Source organism: Pelophylax lessonae (genome assembly GCF_965119305.1).
Source record: "Pelophylax lessonae genome assembly, chromosome: 10".
NCBI lineage: Eukaryota > Metazoa > Chordata > Amphibia > Anura > Ranidae > Pelophylax > Pelophylax lessonae.
In genome coordinates this window covers 213246196-213264703 of record NC_138777.1, presented here as the reverse complement: position 1 = coordinate 213264703, position 18508 = coordinate 213246196, and the positions used below count along the sequence as shown (strand labels likewise).

The following is an 18508-nucleotide window of genomic DNA, read 5'->3' as shown; positions in this document are numbered from 1 at the left end:
ACCGCGATCGTCAGTGAAACTGACAGGAGAGCCGCCTGCCTATGTAAACAAAGCAGACTGCTCTCCTGTCAGACAGGCACACTAAGATTGTGTCTCAGCTAAGCTGAAACCCTGATCTGTGTCCCTGTCACAGAGCCCCCCCACAGTCAGTAAGCACATTTAGGCTTACATTTAACCCCTTGATCACCCGCAGTATTAACCCCTTCCCTGCCAGTGTCATTTATACAGTAACGGTGCATATTTATAGCACTGATTACTGAATTAATGTATGTCACTGGTCCCCAAAAAGTGTCAGTGTCAGATTTTGTCCGCTGCAATGTCGCAGTCCCTATGAAAAATTGCTTATCGCCGCCATTACTAAAAAAAAAAAAAAAAGTCCAAAAATCTACCCCATAGTTTGTAAACAATAGAACTTTTGCGCAAACCAATTTAAAATAGTTTTTTTTTTTTTTACTAAAAATATGTAGCAGAATACAAATTGGCCTAAACTGATAAAAATTTTTGATTTTATTTTAATTTTTGTTTTATTGAGAATGTTTAATAGCAGAAAGTAAAAAAAAATATATATTTTTTTCAAAATTGTCGCTCTTCTTTTTTTTTTTGTTTATAGCGCAAAATCTAAAAACCGCAGAGGTGATCAAATACCACCAAAAGAAATCTCTATTTTTGGGGAAAAAAAGGACATGAATCAATGTATTTGGGTACAGCGTTGCACGACCGCGCAATTGTTAAAGTAACACAGTTCCGAATCGCAAAGAATGGCCTGGTCATTAAGGGGGTAAAACCTTCCGGAGCTGAAGTGGTTAAAGCGGTAGTATCCCACTTTTTTTGACTTTTACCTACAGGTAAGCCTATAATAAGGCTTACCTGTTGGTACAATTAATATTAGGGATGCACCGAAATGAAATTCTTGGCCGAAGCCGAATAATAATGAAATGCTTGACCGAAGGCCGAATACCGAACGCGGTGTTTCGCATTTTTTCCATTTATTTTGCCAATTTTTAGGGGGCACGCTGATGGGCACATTTTATGTTAGGGGGCACGCTGATGGGCACATTTTGTTAGGGGGCACTCTGATGGGCAAAACAAAACATTTAAATCAGCGTTGCTCTTAACATAAAATATGCCCATTAGCGTGCCCCTTAACAAAATATGCTCATCAGCATGTCCCTTAGCATAAAATAAGGGGCACGCTGATGGCCACATTTTATGTCAAGGGAGCACTCTGTTGGGCACATTTTTTTTCTTTTTTTTTTTTTTTAAGGGGCACTTTATAGGGCACTCTAATGTAATGAGCATGGCAAGTGGCAACAACATATGGCAGTCTGCACACTAATGCTTGTGCAGCTGCCAGCTACCGTATTCTCCGTATTCAATCACAGCGCCGGAGCCGCCAAACCCGGAAGAGACGACGAGGGATCATGGCCGCGCCCGCAGCGATGTCCGGGGGTCCGTGTCGGGGCTTTGTTCTGAGGTAAGTAATGCATAATGAGCTAGTATGCGATTTTTTTTTTTTTTTTTTTTTGTTTTGTTTTTGGGTTTACAACCGCTTTAAGCTTTAGTCAGTGACTTTACCTAGGCTGAGATGATGTCATCAGTCTGCAAGCAGGAGGAAGCATTTTCTCAGTCTCCCCTCCAACAGTGATCAGAATGTACATTACATAGGTTGAAAAAAGACACAAGTCCATCTGGCTCAACCAATAGAAAACAAAAAATAAAACAGTATTGAAAACCCAACCATACAATCCTATACCCACATTGTAACTTTGTATCAAGTCACAAGATGTCCAGTTGACGTCCACCCAAAAAACTAAATCTTTTGCACCTGAGTAGCCATCCAATGATCTCTCTCCGTCATACATTGGTCATGGCGGATCTCGGTGGCCGCGGCGTGTAATAGCAGCCGGAGAGCTGTGTGTGTTGTAATAGGATTTGCTGGCTCCGGGCCCATGGATTACCTTCATTTGTCACACTAATGCCGTTTCAGCAGTCTGCGTGTTCACGTACAAAGACTTCCACATGCTGGGCCTGCACTTTTCTCCGCCGGGCTTGGAGCGCGCAGCCATCTCGGGATTAGGCCACATTGTGCAGAACAAAGTTGTTTCTGTTCAAAAGCCTCTCTGCTGCAGAGATGTGAACTCACAGGGGGTGGGGGAGGGGGGGGGGGTGCGGGGATTGAGACCTTTGCTCTATAACTTGAGTTGACTCATTCATGAGAGTGGAGGGGAGGAAAGGTGAGAGGTCTGCAAGGAATCCAATAATTGATCTTCGATCGCTTTTTTTTTTTTTTCTACCTTTTGATTCCAGTTTAAGCTGGATTGAAATTCCATTAATATGATTCAGATTCATAGGACTCACCTGAGCTTCTTTTTTTCCTTTGTCCGGAATCAGGATCTCTCTTCTACAATAGTAGTCAGAATCTGGTGACACCAATAAAAAGTTGTCACTGCTCCACCCACTGGAGATCTGAGGCTTATGCTGGCCATACACTATATGAAAAATCGTTCAAACTCCTTTTCGAAAAACGAACACTCGGCTGTTGAGAGCAAACGATCGTACCATCATGTAATGAACGATAAATCGTTCAATGGACGTAATTGTGTGTGCGTTCGTTTTTTCACATATACCAAGTGCAAACAGTTTGGACGAGAAACACATTAACTGTTCAATTTATCGTTCGTTCGGCAGAAAATTTCCAGACTTGTCCTTCATTTTTTTTTCAGCTCAAAAACATCACCACCGGTTTACCGGTTTGTGCCCATTAACTGGCCGAAAAACAAACTGTCCAGCATTAGTCTTGCACACCTCAACAGAAATGGCTTACACTGATTTTACTGCACACTGTGAGCTTTTAACAATGTGCATTAGAAGCTGCAGCAAGTAAGATGGACCCCACCTCATTTCCTGGCTGGGGGATGTCCAGCATCATCTAACCCAGTGGTCTCCAAACTGTGGCACGGGGGCCAGATGCGGTCGTTTGCTTTCTTCAGGCCCTTGAAGCACTATTTTATTTACTGACCCCAACGAAGTGCACAATGTCTTCCAATGACACAAGTGGCGGGACGCTGTGCCTTGCCCAGTGGCGGGGCGCCGTGCCTTGCCCAGTGGCGGGGCGCCGTGCCTTGCCCAGTGGCGGGGCGCCGTGCCTTGCCCAGTGGCGGGGCGCCGTGCCTTGCCCAGTGGCGGGGCGCCGTGCCTTGCCCAGTGGCGGGGCGCCGTGCCTTGCCACTGATGCTGGGGCATTTGGTACTCCTAATGGCCGCAGTCTGGCCCCCCTAAAGTCTGAAGGACAGTAAATTGGCCCTTTGTTTAGGTTTGGAGACCCCTGATCGAACCTTTTCCTCCTGAGTCTGACTGTCCCTGGCCCACCCCTTTTATTCATTGGTTTTTATTCCTTTCCGTCACAGAAACTCAGCACAATACGTGGGTATTACCATGCAAAAGCAGCTTGTTTGGGAACGACCACACCTCCAGACTGACACCCACCTATCGAGGTATTTTTGATATTGGCATGACTCCGCCCACTGCTTGCATTAGCGCTGAGGGCTCTTGAGAGGAGTACTGAGACAGCGCGTTGCGATTTAAAAAAAAAAAAAAAAAAAAAAAAATTTGGGTAAGTACAGCAACCTGCTGGCCCCTCCCACCTGCATGGAGACCCAGTGATATCACTAGGCCTAAAATAAGATATCTAAGGAAAGAGGAAATGTAAAGAAAGTCGGTGAACCTTGCCTGTCCTTTTCTCCGCCAAACTGTAACACTGCTCCCTCTGACCACCAATGTTATGGGAGGGAGAAACCCCACTTACCCCAATTATTTAAAGGGGGACTCGCCACATGACCACCATAAGGAGGCAATAACTTTAGAGCACCAAAATCCGCAAGCTGTTCTGTGCATTGCATAGTCGCAAGCTGTTCTGTGCATTGCATAGTCCTGACCCCTGCAAACTGGCTGCTGCACTTTATACGCTACGTCCCAAACTAAACCATTTTGGGGGCATCTTAGGACCTCAAGAAATGCGATCGTCAGATTTTTTTTGTTTTGTATTTTTTTTATCTGTAGTCATAACCAATGGGATTTTTTATTAACACCAAAAGACAGCTCTGTTAGTCTCAAAAGAATATAAAACTCCTTTTTGGTACAGTGTTACATGGCGGCGTAAATGTCATTCAAACTATCACAGCACTGAGAACTGCGTATTGGGCTGGTAATGGAAGGGGTGATGGGCTGGTAATGGAAGGGGTGATGGGCTGGTAATGAAGGGGTGATGGGCTGGTAATGAAGGGGTGATGGGCTGGTAATGAAGGGGTGATGGGCTGGTAATGAAGGGGTGATGGGCTGGTAATGAAGGGGTGATGGGCTGGTAATGGAAGGGGTGATGGGCTGGTAATGGAAGGGGTGATGGGCTGGCAATGAAGGGGTGATGGGCTGGCAATGAAGGGGTGATGGGCTGGCAATGAAGGGGTGATGGGCTGGCAATGAAGGGGCGATGGGCTGGCAATGAAGGGGCGATGGGCTGGCAATGAAGGGGCGATGGGCTGGCAATGAAGGGGCGATGGGCTGGCAATGAAGGGGCGATGGGCTGGCAATGAAGGGGCGATGGGCTGGCAATGAAGGGGCGATGGGCTGGCAATGAAGGGGCGATGGGCTGGCAATGAAGGGGCGATGGGCTGGCAATGAAGGGGCGATGGGCTGGCAATGAAGGGGCGATGGGCTGGCAATGAAGGGGCGATGGGCTGGCAATGAAGGGGCGATGGGCTGGCAATGAAGGGGCGATGGGCTGGCAATGAAGGGGCGATGGGCTGGCAATGAAGGGGCGATGGGCTGGCAATGAAGGGGCGATGGGCCTGGTAATGAAGGGGCGATGGGCCTGGTAATGAAGGGGCTGGTACTCAAGTATTTAAATACTAGTTTTTAGCTCGCATCCCTGTACTCAAAATTTACCAAAGAAACTGTTGGGGTGTTTTGTCCTCTGCTTATATTCTCTTCAGTCTCTTATTTACTTTGTTTTTTGTTTTTTCCAGTATATTTTTGGGGAGTTCAGCGATGACGAATTCAAGCAGTTCTTTGTCAGTGCTCGCTGTACAGTCGAGGTAAGTGATCTGTAATCATGCTGCGGGGCAGCAATGTGCTTCTGCTGGTACTAGAGGGGGAGGGGCCATTCATCTGCACTCTGGCCTAGGCTCAGGCTTGTGTTAGATACCTGCTGCAGCCACTAGAGGGAGTGTGGAAATTTTAAAGATACACTGTGCTAATATTTAAATAAATTGTTACGGCAATTTAATAGTAGGTGCCCAACGTTGTATTTTGAGATACAGTCGGGAAGAATGTTTGTTTTTTTCTAGGGATCGACCGATTATCGGCAAAGCCGATATGCATTTTCCCCGATATATCGGAATCTGCCTTGATTTACCGATATTGCCGATATTTTGGGAAAGTGCTTGTACCGGAGTGATCCCTGCAGCTAGAGGCATCACCCCGTTACCGGCATCCATAGCCAACGGTCGGCTGTCTTGCAATGACAACCGATGCGGCTGAGAAGCCGCTCGGCTGTCATTACAAGAAGCGGGTACTGGCCGCGCCAAATTCAAAATCTTACAGCATTCAAAACAGCCGAACTTGGTGTTTTTTGAATGCTTTAACTGCAGAGGAGGGGTTTTGGGGACCCCCAGATCCCTCCACCACAGTACCTGTAGACATAAAAAAAAATTTTAATGTCTGAAAATATTGGCCGATACCGATATCCGATGACCAAAGTATCGGTATCGGCGGGAAACAAAAGAACGATATCGGTCGATCACTAGTTTTTTCACCTTTTGATATTTCTGAAAGCAGGGAAATGAATTCTTGGTTTATTTTTCGTTCATTGACGGACACCGCTCTACAGGATACTGAACCATTGGGTTATATTTCCCCCTACAGGAGTAGGACACTAGGCAGGAAAAAGAATTTGGGTACGCCTGGTGGCAGTCCTAGGTGGTATACCCCCCCCCCCCCCCCCCAGATGTCGGCCTTGGCGGTCTTCTTTCAGCGACCCCTGGCCACACGCTCTCTGGTGTCTACCTTTTTGTTCAAGGGCCGCCTCTCCCTTACCGACATGGGTTCTGAACTTGGTGCTTTCAGTTCTCCAGAAACCTCCCTTTGAGAATGGTCGGGAGATTCCCTGTACCGGAAGGTGGCTTTTCTGGTGGTCACCTTTGGTCGCAGGGTATCGGGATGGAGTTGTATTACATCTGACTCTGCTGGTTACAAAACTGAAGACTTATTGCAGAGAGAGGGAGTATAACACCTAGGACTGGCCGTAAGCGTAGCCAAGTCTTTTTCTGCCTAGTGTCCTACTCCTGTAGGGGGCATTGTAACCCAATGGTTCAGAATCCTGGAGAGCTGTGTTCGTCAATGAACTCAGAGAAGTGTATTTATGGTAAGTCAAAAATCCATATTTTCTAATAGCTTTTTGAAGCATTTGTTAAACAAGGGCATCAATCAGCACCTGGTATGGTCTAGTTTTCCCTTCAGTTGTTAGATTTGAGAATAGTGACAGCTTTGCTTTAACCACTTAAGCCCCAGAAGATTTTACCCCCTTCCTGACCAGGGCCTATTTTGCGATTCGGCACTGCGTGACTTTAACGGACAATTGCGCAGTCGTGCGACGCTGTACCTAAACTAATTTGGCGTCCTTTTTTTCCCACAAACAGAGCTTTCTTTTGGTGGTATTTGATCACCTCTGCGATTTTTTTGATCATGCGCTATAAACAAAAAAAGAGCGTCAATTTTGCAAAAATAACAATATTTTTCATATTTTTTTATATGCAATTCCCCCAAAAAAAAAAGTAAAAATCAAAATTTTTTAACCTTTTGGGCCATTTTTTTTTTTTTTACCATATGTTTGGTAAAAAAAATAGTAAAAAGCGTATTTTGATTGGTTTGCGCAAAAGTTATTGCGTTTACTAACAAAGGGAAAGATTTTTGTCATTTTTATTGGTTTTTCTTTTTTTAACAAGTAATGGCGGCGATCTGCGTTTTTTTTTTTTTTTTTTCGGGACTGCAACATTGCGACGGACAGAACGGACCCTTGACTGACATTTTTGACACTTTTGGGGGTACCAGTGACATTACTACAGTAATCAGTGCTATACATATGCACTGTTACTGTAAAAATGACACTGGCAGGGAAGGGGTTAACTTTATTTGAGAAGGAGGGGTTAAGTGTGTCCCTAGGGGCGTGCTTCTTACTGTGATTGGATGTGGCTGTGTGTGTAACAGCACAGATCTATGGTCCTACATAGCAGGACCGTAGTACTACGTCACTTTGCCTGTGAGGGGCTGACCGCCGCAGTAAATAGTCGTGCGGCGGTCGGCAAGTGGTTAATATGACAGCACTAAATAGTAAGCTTGGTAATAGGATAGAACTAATCACTGGGGTTGGTTTACTAGAACCGCAGAGTGCAAATTCTGGGGCAGCCCTGCATAGAAACCACACGGCTTTGACAAGCTAAAGTTAGAAGCTGATTGGCTGCCATGCACAGCTGCACCAGATTTTACTCCAGTTTTAGTAAATTTAGCCTCACTGTTTGCAAATTGCTCAAGTAATGGTGGTAATTGGGGATCCACGAATACCAAGCATTTGCGCAAGTATTGGTGGTCGCTCAAATGCTCCCGATACCAAAACCCATATTTTGCAGTGATTTGCGTCAATACAAAATGATCGGGCGCAAATTGCACTGCAAGGAATCGCATACGATTTAAACAGGAATGCGGTGAAATTCTTTTCCAAATCGCATGCAATTTGCCCCACCGCTTCTGTGTGTGCCTGTGTATAGAAAGGGAGAAGCGCCATCTATTGGGCTGTTTAAAAAAAGTTAGAACTCCCCATACATATTTAGCCACATGAGAGAAAACCTACATAGGTGTCCCGGTCCACCGATAATAGCAAATCTGGACCATTGGAGGTGCTCACAGGGCTGGAGATGTAGAGGCGATCCGCCCCCAAGCTGACGTCCCTTTTGTCCTATACCCACGGGGTCCTGAAACTTCTCCAGCCCTGTGAGCACCTCCAGTGGCCCTGATGTGCTGTCATCGGTGGACCGGGACACCTATGTAGACTATTTTATAGGCAGATATGTACTGTGAGTTCTAACATTTTTCTTAAACTGCCCACTAGATGGCGCTTTTACCTTTTAAAATAAAAAAACAGTGGGGGAAATTAATCGCATGCGATTCTTTGTAGTGCAATTTGAACCAACTTTTCTTTGTATTGACACAAATCACACTGCAAGGTATTGGTACTCGGTATCGGCAAGTACTTGACTGAAAGTATCAGTACTCGTATTTGCCGTATCAGTGCAACCCTAGTGGTAATCTTAATGTGCCAGGAGAGCAGATTTGTGGGTCAGTACTTGAAGGATAACCTTTATCTATCTTTATGGATAGATTGGTGAGAGATTAGACACCCTGTGAGGTTTTTATTGCTGTCTGTTGCCCCCTTTAGGGGAACTCTCTATTTGTCCTATTTGCCGAAAATGAAAGAAATCCCAAATTTTGAGTCCCCAGATCGGGAAAAGAGCAGAAGTCTTTCAATGAGGACACTAGTTTTGGTGACAACCAGGAATTCTCTTATTTTTGGGGAATTTCCTCTTCCTGTGTTGGCTATGGGACAGGAAGTGAAGGGAAATTCACCCAATGGGAAACCGATGGCAAAAAAAACTAAGGGGTTACTGTATCTAAAATGAAGAAAAGTTTTTCCTTTCGTTCTGCTTTAATTTCTAGTAAGGCATGATGGGGCAAACACTGCACAAATCTTTATAAGCAACTGTCACATTGTAATGAGCAAAGTCCAGTCTAACACACAGGGGCTAAAGATCGTGTAATTCTCTCTGCTATAAGGTTAATAAACTGTTTTATGTCTCCATAGCTCCCACCTTTTAATGAAAACATTGTATATGGGCCTCAGTCTTCAAGTGATCAAGATGGTAAGTCTGATATCAGAAGTTTTCAGTATTTTACCTGTTTGGGTGGTTGTAGTCTGGCCGATGTCCCCGTGTACTAATATATACACACGACCCGTAGACTGTGCCAAAGGGAAGAAGTAAATGTTTTTGGCTAGTTTTAATTAACCACTTTTTGACCCCAGTTCCCTTCATAAAGAGGACCTGTCATCTATATTTCTAATACCAGGGATTTTTACATTCCTTGTAATAGGAATTAGGGCTTTCCGATAAAGTCCGCCTGATCGGATCCTCCATTCACCCCTATGGAGTGGCGGGTGTCAGCGGTGACATGTCTCCTGACACCTGCCGCTATCCGATCATGTCCGCCAAATCAGGAAGGATGGTGACCCTATTTTCAATTTATCTGGATGATTGACTCGGATGGGAACAAGCGGTCCGTTTTCATCCCCTCTCCCCATAGAGGTGAGAAGGACTCCTATATTTTACAAATGTTTGCGGCCCAAAAAAAACCAAATTATCATACGTCAGGGTTCTCATCGGAGCCTCCCCTCCTTGGATCAAAAGTGGGGACCATTTGGAGCTTCTGCTGACCCTAATCTGTGCACATTGACCATACGCCACTGACCTTAGCTGCGGGCCCGATGCGGCCCACAGGGCATAGTTTGAAGACCCCTGTTCTTGCTGGAGGGAGGGATTGTCATTGCATGAGGGCTTACTTTTTTTTCTCACTTGCTACCCTCTGGGGCTAGCACAGTGTTACAACCAGGTAAGCATAGGGCAGGTACTGGCCATAGAGAATAATAAAGGTCCTTGATTAACTGATAATACTTATGTTTGTAAGGAGGCAGCCATTTCTGTTCATTAAAGAGAAAGTAAAAGCTTCCTTTTTTTACATAGATAGTGAGGTTGAAAAAAGACATCAGTCCATCCAGTTCAACCTATAATGTGTGTGTGTGTTTGCTTTTAACCGTACATTGTATACCCCTGTATGTTGTGGTCTCTAAGGTGCCCATCTAACAGTTTTTTTGAAACTATCAATGCTCCCTGCTGATACCACTGCTTGTGGAAGAGAATTCCACATCCTTACTGCTCTTACAGTGAAGAACCCCTTACGCATTTTAAGGTTAAACCGCCTTTCCTCTAGTTTTAGTGAGTGGCCACGTGTCTTATTGTATCTCCTTTCTCTGAATAGTTTGTTCCTTATGCTTTTAAAAGTTTTTTTTTTTTTTCTTCCCTTCAAAGTAAATGCATAATGTGCTAGTATGCATTGACCCTTTCCTCCAAATGAAACCCTTGCAACCCCCCCCCCCCCCCCCCGGAGGCCGCATCCATCATCAGCCGTCTTCCTTCCTTGTCTGCGGACTCTGGCTATGCTACTGGCCGGGAGCCGCGTGGCGTCACTCCTGCGCATGCGCGCGGGAGCCGCCAGTAACGGCACAGGGCTCTGAAGAAACGGCACGGACGGCTGTTTCTTCAGAGCGCATGCGCCAATGACATAATCGGCTGCATAATATGTAAATGTCTCTTAAACGGTGCAAGTTTAGGAGATGTTTACAAAGACTTTTATTAAAGGCTTACCTATAGGTAAAAGTTATAGGAGTGGGTTTACAGCCACTTTATATCGTTTTTATTTATTACAGGTACTTCTATAGCAGTGTCGATTTACACAGTGCTTTACGTATTTATTGTACATTCACATCACTCCCTCCCATCAAGGAGCTTACAATCCAACGGCCCATAACTCCCATTCATACATACACCTACTAGGGCCAATTTAGACAGGAGCCAGTTTACCTACCAGCATGTCTTTGGAGTATGGGAGGAAACCAGAGAACCCAGAGGTAATCTGCACAGGGAGAACATGCAAACTCCTTGCAGGTAGAGCTGTGGTTGAGATTTGAACCGACGACACCAGTGCTGCTAAGCGGAAGTGATAACCACTAAGCCACTGTGCTGCCCAAAGTAAGGCTGAAAGGAGACACAAGTCGGAGTTTACCGAATCCTAAACTTTCATATACAGAACCCCAAACCCACACCTGATATTTGTTTCTGGTTCCTGCTGAGTATTGCGCATTCTGGTTCTTACCTGCATATTTATATGCTCAGACAAAATTAGCCAAATGTTTCCTGTTCTATCTCAGCAAGAATGCTGGCTGCACTACCTGTTGTACAATCTTTCAACCCCTAACTGTTGTCTTTCAGGTGATGAATATCAGCGCATCGAATTTGGCGTCAGTGAAGTGATCGACCCGGACGCGGGCCTCATCAACAATTCCGACTACAGTATTTCCAGCACTTTGAACCCACAGGCTCCAGAGTTCATCCTCGCCTGCACTCCAACACAGAAGACCCACGACGACATCCTCAATGCCAACAACTGTGATGGCATCGACGATCAGTACAATGAAGCCACCCTCCCCGACGGAAGCGGCAACGCGGACAGTGACGGCACTTCTGGGTTGGGCCAGAGAGAGCGCAAGAAGAAGAAAAAAAGACCTCCTGGATACTACAATTACTTAGAAGGGGTCGCTGACGATGGCAGCGCCCACTCAGAGACCCTAGTCAATGGGCATGCCGGTGCGGGGGGATTTAACAGTATAGGTATCGACGAGCCAGAGTCTGCAGAGGACATACCGCTGTCGGCCTCTCCTAGGACTTGTTACAGCCCAGATCCTTCTGTGGACTATAATAGTGAGACCGCCAATGACGAGCCTCCTTTTCTTCCTAGTGCACTAGACAATGATAGGACTGCTGGACAGCCTGAGACATGCAGTGTTACCCTCTCACAGCCACCCTGCACCCCCCCGGACACCGGGAGGGAGAGCCCAGTAAGGACAGCTGTGGAGCAGCCTCTGGCTGCCCCTGATACTACTGAAAACCTTGGAGTTACCAATGGACAGACACTTGAAATCACAGAGGACGTGCCCGCCTCTAACGGGGTGGACTGTCACCCGGAGGCCACCTCTGTCTCTGAGCCAGCCAAGCTGGAGGACTCGTCACTCCCTCAGCCCGTCAGCCAGGCTTCAGCACCCTCCTCTTCTGCAAACCCACCAGCTAAGTCTTGGGCTAGTCTTTTTCATAATTCTAAGCCCTCCACATCTCCGCAGGTGGCCTACGTTGAGACTAAGTATTCCCCTCCCGCCACAACCCCTCAGGCTGCTGAGAAACAGGTTGAGGAGAAGGAGGGCCCCGTTCCAGTGTCAGAGGACTCACTAGCCATAAAGATTGCAGGTATAATGTGTGCTTGTTGTGGTGCAGAAGGAAGGGGGGGTCCCTTCCTTGTTTCCTGGTCATTTTAATTGGGTTTCTTCCTCCACTAATACTACTCGCCAGTCTTGCTGTCAGTTCCTCAGAGATTCCTTTGCAGATTCTTTACATCCACGCTTCTGAGAAGCGCAGGCCTCCCCCCCGCCAATTTCTGTGGTTCTAGTCGCCGGCCCCTATATCTTTAACCCCTTCCGCCTAAGGGTAAACCAAATCTAAATACTAAAGCACAATTTTGCAATTGGTAAAACTGTACATTTCACAACTACTTTGTGCATCCAGATGGATCATACCTTGTTTTTTTTTTTTTTTTTTTGTTTTTTTCAGAACGAATTGGGCTTTCATTTGGGGGTTAACCACTTTACGTTCGCAACTGCGGCAGGCAGCCGCGCCTGCGCAAACCGCCGTAGCTATACATCGGTCGTGCGCAGGCAGCTAGGGGGGTGAGCTCGGGCCGCTTGCGGCGCGCTCCCGCCCCCGCTCATCAGCTGGGAAGCCAATGCACGGGGCAGGCGGCTCCGGTAGTACTACATCGGTCGCTCGCTGCCGCCGCACTCCCGCCCCCACTAGGCAGCGGGGATGCATGGGGCCAGCGTCCGCGATTGCTGCCAGCTACCCGCGATCGATCCCCGCTTAGAGAACACAACGGTCAGCTGTTGTAAACACAGCTGACGTTCTTCTCCCTGAAATGATCACAGAGCCCCTGTGATCCTTCTATATAGTAACACAGGTCTCTGTGATCATTTCACAAGCCACGCCCCCCCCACAGTCAGAAGCACGCCCCTAGGTACACATTTAACCCCTCGGTCACGCACAGTGTTAACCCTTTCCCTGCCAGTGTCATTACAGTGACAGTGCATATTTGTAGCACTGATTGCTGTAGTAATGTCACTGGTACCCCCAAAAGTGTTAAAAATGTCAGTTAGGGGTCCGATCTGTCCGCCGCAATGTCGCAGTCCCACAAAAAAATCGCAGATCTCTGCCATTACTAGTTAAAAAAAAAAAGAAAAATGACCTAAATCTTTCCCGAAAAAGAAAGCTCTATTTGTGGGAAAAAAAGGGCATCAATTTTATTTAGGTACAGCGTCGCACGACTGCGCAATTTCCGTTAAAGTGCCGAATCGCAAAATATGGCCTGCTCATTAAGGGGGTCCAGAAGTGTCCAGAAGTGGTTAATGGTAATGAATATCTCCCTGTTTTTTCTTTTTTTCTTTCATTATCAAAGGAAAACTGGGCCCAAAGAAAACCTTTTTTCTTTTTTTTTTTTTCCTTTTAAATGTAGCTGTAAATATCTACTACCATGACCTTCCACCAAAGAACAACCCAAATTAAATTCTCCTGATCGCAGCGATACCACACAGTAACCTAGTGCGCTTTTTTTTTTTTATAATCCATCTTAAAAACACTGACACTAATATTAAAAAAAAAAACCACAATATTGACCCTGACCCTTGATCCAAATACTAATCCTGGCATCTAGATCAAACCTTCATCTAGGTAATTTATTTTATTTTTTTTCCTCTGCAAGGAAAGAGAGATGCAATGTATCTCTCTTCTCCATTCACAGAGAGAGAAAACACGGGCGGGCTTCACAGTAATTGATCACTGTGATAGCCAATTGGAGGCTATCACAGCGATCAGGTAACCCGGAATTGGGAGTTCCGTGTCCCAATCGTGTGGCGCGCTCCCAGCACAAAGGGAGATACGCCAATATGCGGCCCCATGTAAAAAAGCCCAGTCCAGTGGGGCTGCATATTCGTGTTGGGTTGGCGTGAAGGGTTAATGCAGGGATCCTCAAACTACGGCCCTCCAGCTGTTGCAGAACTACATATCCCATGAGGCATTGTAAAACTCTGACATTCACAGACATGGCTAGGCATGATGGAAATTGTAGTTTCTGAACAACAGGAGGGTCATAGTTTGAAGACCCCTGGGTTAATGTGTAGGGGCTAGCAACTGAAACCACAGTGTGCAGAATGGAGACCCAATACAACTGCAAACTCATGAAGAGAAGATACGAGGAACGGGCAGGGGGACAGGTGAGTATTGATGTAACCCAGAATTTGTCTTTCAGAGTTTGGTATCCTGCCTTTTAGTGTGCATGGTTTTCTTAAAGAATAACTAAACCTGATAACAAATGTTTTATGTTGCAGCTTACTAGTCCTTGGATATGACGGCTGAATTATTTACTTATGGTAATCATACGGTACAGGACATAGCCTTTTGCATTCACAAATCCTGGGGTATCGGCTTGTTTGTTCCCTATATAACCCTACCTCTCTGTGAGTCGTCATACTTTTTTAAAGTTCCAACAGGTGGATCTCCAATCTTCCCTTTTGGCCGTATAATTCTTGCAGCGGCACTCTGACGTTGGGTCTATTGATCCCAGTGTTGGGCCTGCTGGCCCAGTTCTGCTTGCCTAGATATTGACCACCCTTCTTATTCAGTGCTTAGGGACGTCCCAGGGTCTATAAATACCAAGAGTCTTTGTCCTGTACTTGACGATTAGGATCAGAGGAATTTTGACTTGCCTGTAACTAGGGATGCACCGATCCGATATTCGGATCGGATATCGGCACGATATGGCCATTTTAGATGGATCGGTAACATTGACCGATCCACTGGCCGATCCGGTTTTTGCTTGGTAACGTCTCGGCCATCCCTTACTAGGGTGCAGTAGTAGTATGGGATGGGAGCCACTACTTCCTGTATGGGTCCGGCTCACAGGCGGAGTGATATCAGATGCACTCCGCCTGTGAATGGAGGAGCCGTACACATGAAGCAACGGCTTTGCTCTGTACTGCAGCCGCTTGCTTTGTGTGTAGCTCCGGATCGGTTTCCGGTATCAGCGCTTTCACAATGCCAGATATCGGTATCGGGTCCAAAAAAGTCGGATCGGTGCATCCCTACCTGTAACTTATCTTTGAGTACAGTACAGGACACCCTCCCTTCTAAATCCTGTGTACTACTATTAAAAAGGAAGAAATTACGGTGCTGCTGCAGCCACCCAGCGATGCACTAGGATGAGTGAAGGAATGGAAAGTCTATAATTCACTTAAAAGGAGAGTTGGCTCCCCTGTACAAGGTCCTGAGTCAACCTAGTACACATAAAGACAGAAAAGAGCAGAGGGTGCCTCCATCTGAATGTAAACTGTACAAACAAGCAAATAGTATAAATAACACTGCTCAGGTTGAGGCCACTGACATGTTTTTCCCTACTTATCTTTTCTGACTGTTTTTCACTGGTTTTTGTATTTGGCTAGGGTCAGTGTCACTCCTGGTAGTATGAGGCCATACCTGGACCCTATAGAGTTTGCACAGGCAGTCCAACTCCTCCAGGATGTCACATCAATATGTGCCATTGCCAGAAGGTTTGCTGTGTCTCCCAGCACAGTCTCAAGAGCATGGAGGAGATTCCAGGAGACAGGCAGTTACTCTAGGAGAGCTGGACAGGGTGATAGAAGGTCCTTAAGCCATCAGCAGGACCGTTATCTGCTCCTTTGTGCAAGGAGGAACAGGATGAGCACTGCCAGAGCCCTAAAAATGACCTCCAGCAGGTCACTGTTGTGAATGTCTCTGACCAAACAATCAAAATTTTATGAGGGTGACCTGTGGGCCTATGTGCTCGCTGCCTGGCACCTTGGAGCTTGATTGCCATTTGCCATTGAACACCAGAATTGGCAGGTCCGCCACTGGCGCCCTGTGCTTTTCACAGATGAGAGCAGATTCACCCTGCGTGCATGTGACAGATGTGAAAGGGTCTGGAGAAGCCGTGGAGAACGTTATGCTGCCTAGAACATCGTTCAGCATGACCAGTTTGGTGGTGGGTCAGTGATGGTCTGGGGAGGCATATCCATGGAGGGACGCACAGACCTCTACAGGCTAGACAATGGCACCCTGACTGCCATTCGGTATCGGGATGAAATCCTTGGACCCATTGTCAGACCGTACGCTGGTGCAGTGGGTCCTGGGTTCCTTCTGGTGCATGACAATGCCCGGCCTCATGTGGGGAGAGTATGCAGCCAGTTCCTTGCAGATGAAGGTATTGATACCATTGAATGACCCCCGCGCTCATCTGACCTAAATCCAATAGAACACCTCTGGGACATTATGTTTTGGTCCATCCGAGGCGGCCAGGTTGCACCTCAGTTTATTCAGGAGCTCAGTGATGCCCTCCTCCAGATCTGGGAGGAAATACCCCAGGACACCATCCGTCGTCTTGGGGCCATACAAACTACTGAGTACCATTTTGAGTTGCTTTAATGAAATTTCAACAAAATGAACTATGGTAAAGAAAGTGTAAAGGTGCACTAATGAAAAATTACTCATAAGGGATAAACAAACAAATGTTACGCACATGTGAGTTCTAACAATGCATGCTACTCAATCAATACAAAATCGGTGATGAGTGACAAAAGCAAAGTGCTCAGATTTAGAAATTGATGCAACTCAATCAATGCAAAATCAGCATTGGAAGGTCCGTGTTGATTCCGGCTTCACCTGTGAGAGGTTCAGTGTCAGTGTTCGTGGTTGCTGATAGTGTCTGGTGCACCCATCGAGGCCCAGCTCATCCCATCCTGAGATACAGATCTGCACTGATCCATTTAGTCTGGTAAGCAGCCATCCATCCATGTGATCACTGTTGGGTTGCATGCAACACCTGAGTTCGTCAGCTGTGTTGAATCACTGCTCACCATTCAACTGCAGCCGGATTCATTATGAACATTTTCCCACATCATTTACTTGTATTCACCTTTGGACTTTGAGCACTTTGCTTTTATCACCAAGTACGTGTTGATTTTGTATTGATTGAGTTGTATCCACTTTTTTGAGCACACTCCCCTTTGTCACTCTAAGGCCCCTTTCACACTTGGAGTCCAGCGGACTCGGTTTTTCTCAGTGGGGGATTGATCCGCCGATCCCCTGCTGAGCAGGCGGATGGCAGCTCTGTCTCTGCGCTGTGTGCGGAGACAGAGCTGTCAGGTCCCCACTGTTCTCTATGGGGGAATCGGATGAGAACGGATCGTTTGTCCGTAATCATCCGATCCGCTGGATAGATGGAAAATTTGGGTTTCCATCCGTCCAGATTTGACGGATTGGATGTGAGTTGACATGTCTCCGCTGACACCCCATGCCCCACAGAGATGCACGGGGCATCTGTTCCGATCTGCCTGAAAAACTGACAGGCGGATCTGAATGGTCCGCTAGTGTGAAAGGGGCCTTATGCTAATTTTCTATTGAGTTGCATCCACTTCTGAATCTGAGCACTTTGTTTTGCCACTCATCATTGATTTTGTATTTGAGTAGCATCCATTTTTAGAACTCACATATGTGTAACATTTGTTTGTTTATCCTTTTTATGAGTAATTTTTCATTAGCGCACCTTTACACTTTCTATATCATTTTTCTTCCCAAGATTCAGGGAATTCTAGGTGCTGCTTGCACACCACAGGCGCATCTTTTTTTACATATACCAACAAAATGGGCATCATTTTTTCACTTTGATTTTAGGGTTGTCGTTGAATTCAGCCCTCTGTAGGGTGATAATTTTCATTTCCATCAAACAATGTGGCATCCTTTCCTTCCTAACACATTACCCAGTCCATATCAGTATAGATCCTAACACATTACCCAGTCCACACCAGTATAGATATCCAGCATGAGATTTTTCCCCATTGCGATCTGATGTGTTTTTCAAAGTTGTCCTTTAATTTTTTTGAGCAGTGTATAATAATGCACTCACATGTAATAGAGGAAGAGTCGGCATGTCATCCATGGAGGACTTAGTGGCAGAGATCGGCAGGCAAGCAACTGGTGTTAAGCAGCGTTCGGCCGGGAAGCTGCTGGGTGGAAGTGGAGGGAAGCACTGTGGCTTGGGGAGCTGGAACGCAAACCGTGCGGTGTGTGGAGGTCCTCCGCTTGCTCAGCAGTAATCAGATCGGTGATGATGTCACTCCATAAGGGGGGGCAGGGTTACGCATATTAAGGCTCTGTGTCTCTGCAGCTTTCCCAAGCCACAGCGCTTCCCTCCACATCCACCCAGCAGCTTCCCGGCCGAACTCCGCATTACACCAGCCGCTTGCCTGCCGATCTCTGCCAGAGATAAGTCCCCCATGGATGACATGCTGGCTCTTCCTCTACTACATGTGAGTGCATTATTATATTTATACTACATGTGAGTGCATTATATTCATACTGTTTGCTGCTTTGCACAGTTTACACTTAGATGGAGGCGCCCTCTGCTCTTTTCTACTCTCTGCACTGCTTGCTAAAAAAAACTTGCAGACTCGCGTAGTATG

The 18508-nt window shown here is 46.3% G+C and overlaps 1 protein-coding gene across 1 annotated transcript in view; it reads left to right on the top strand.

Annotated features, from left to right (window-relative positions):
- Positions 1-18508, top strand: part of USP10 (ubiquitin specific peptidase 10) — a 101686-nt gene that overhangs the window by 37880 nt on the left and 45298 nt on the right. Inside the window, exons 2-4 of the mRNA XM_082270408.1 lie at positions 5022-5090; positions 8909-8966; positions 11148-12176. Of these exons, the coding sequence (XP_082126534.1) occupies positions 5022-5090; positions 8909-8966; positions 11148-12176 (1156 nt within the window). The remainder of the gene's footprint in view (positions 1-5021; positions 5091-8908; positions 8967-11147; positions 12177-18508) is intronic.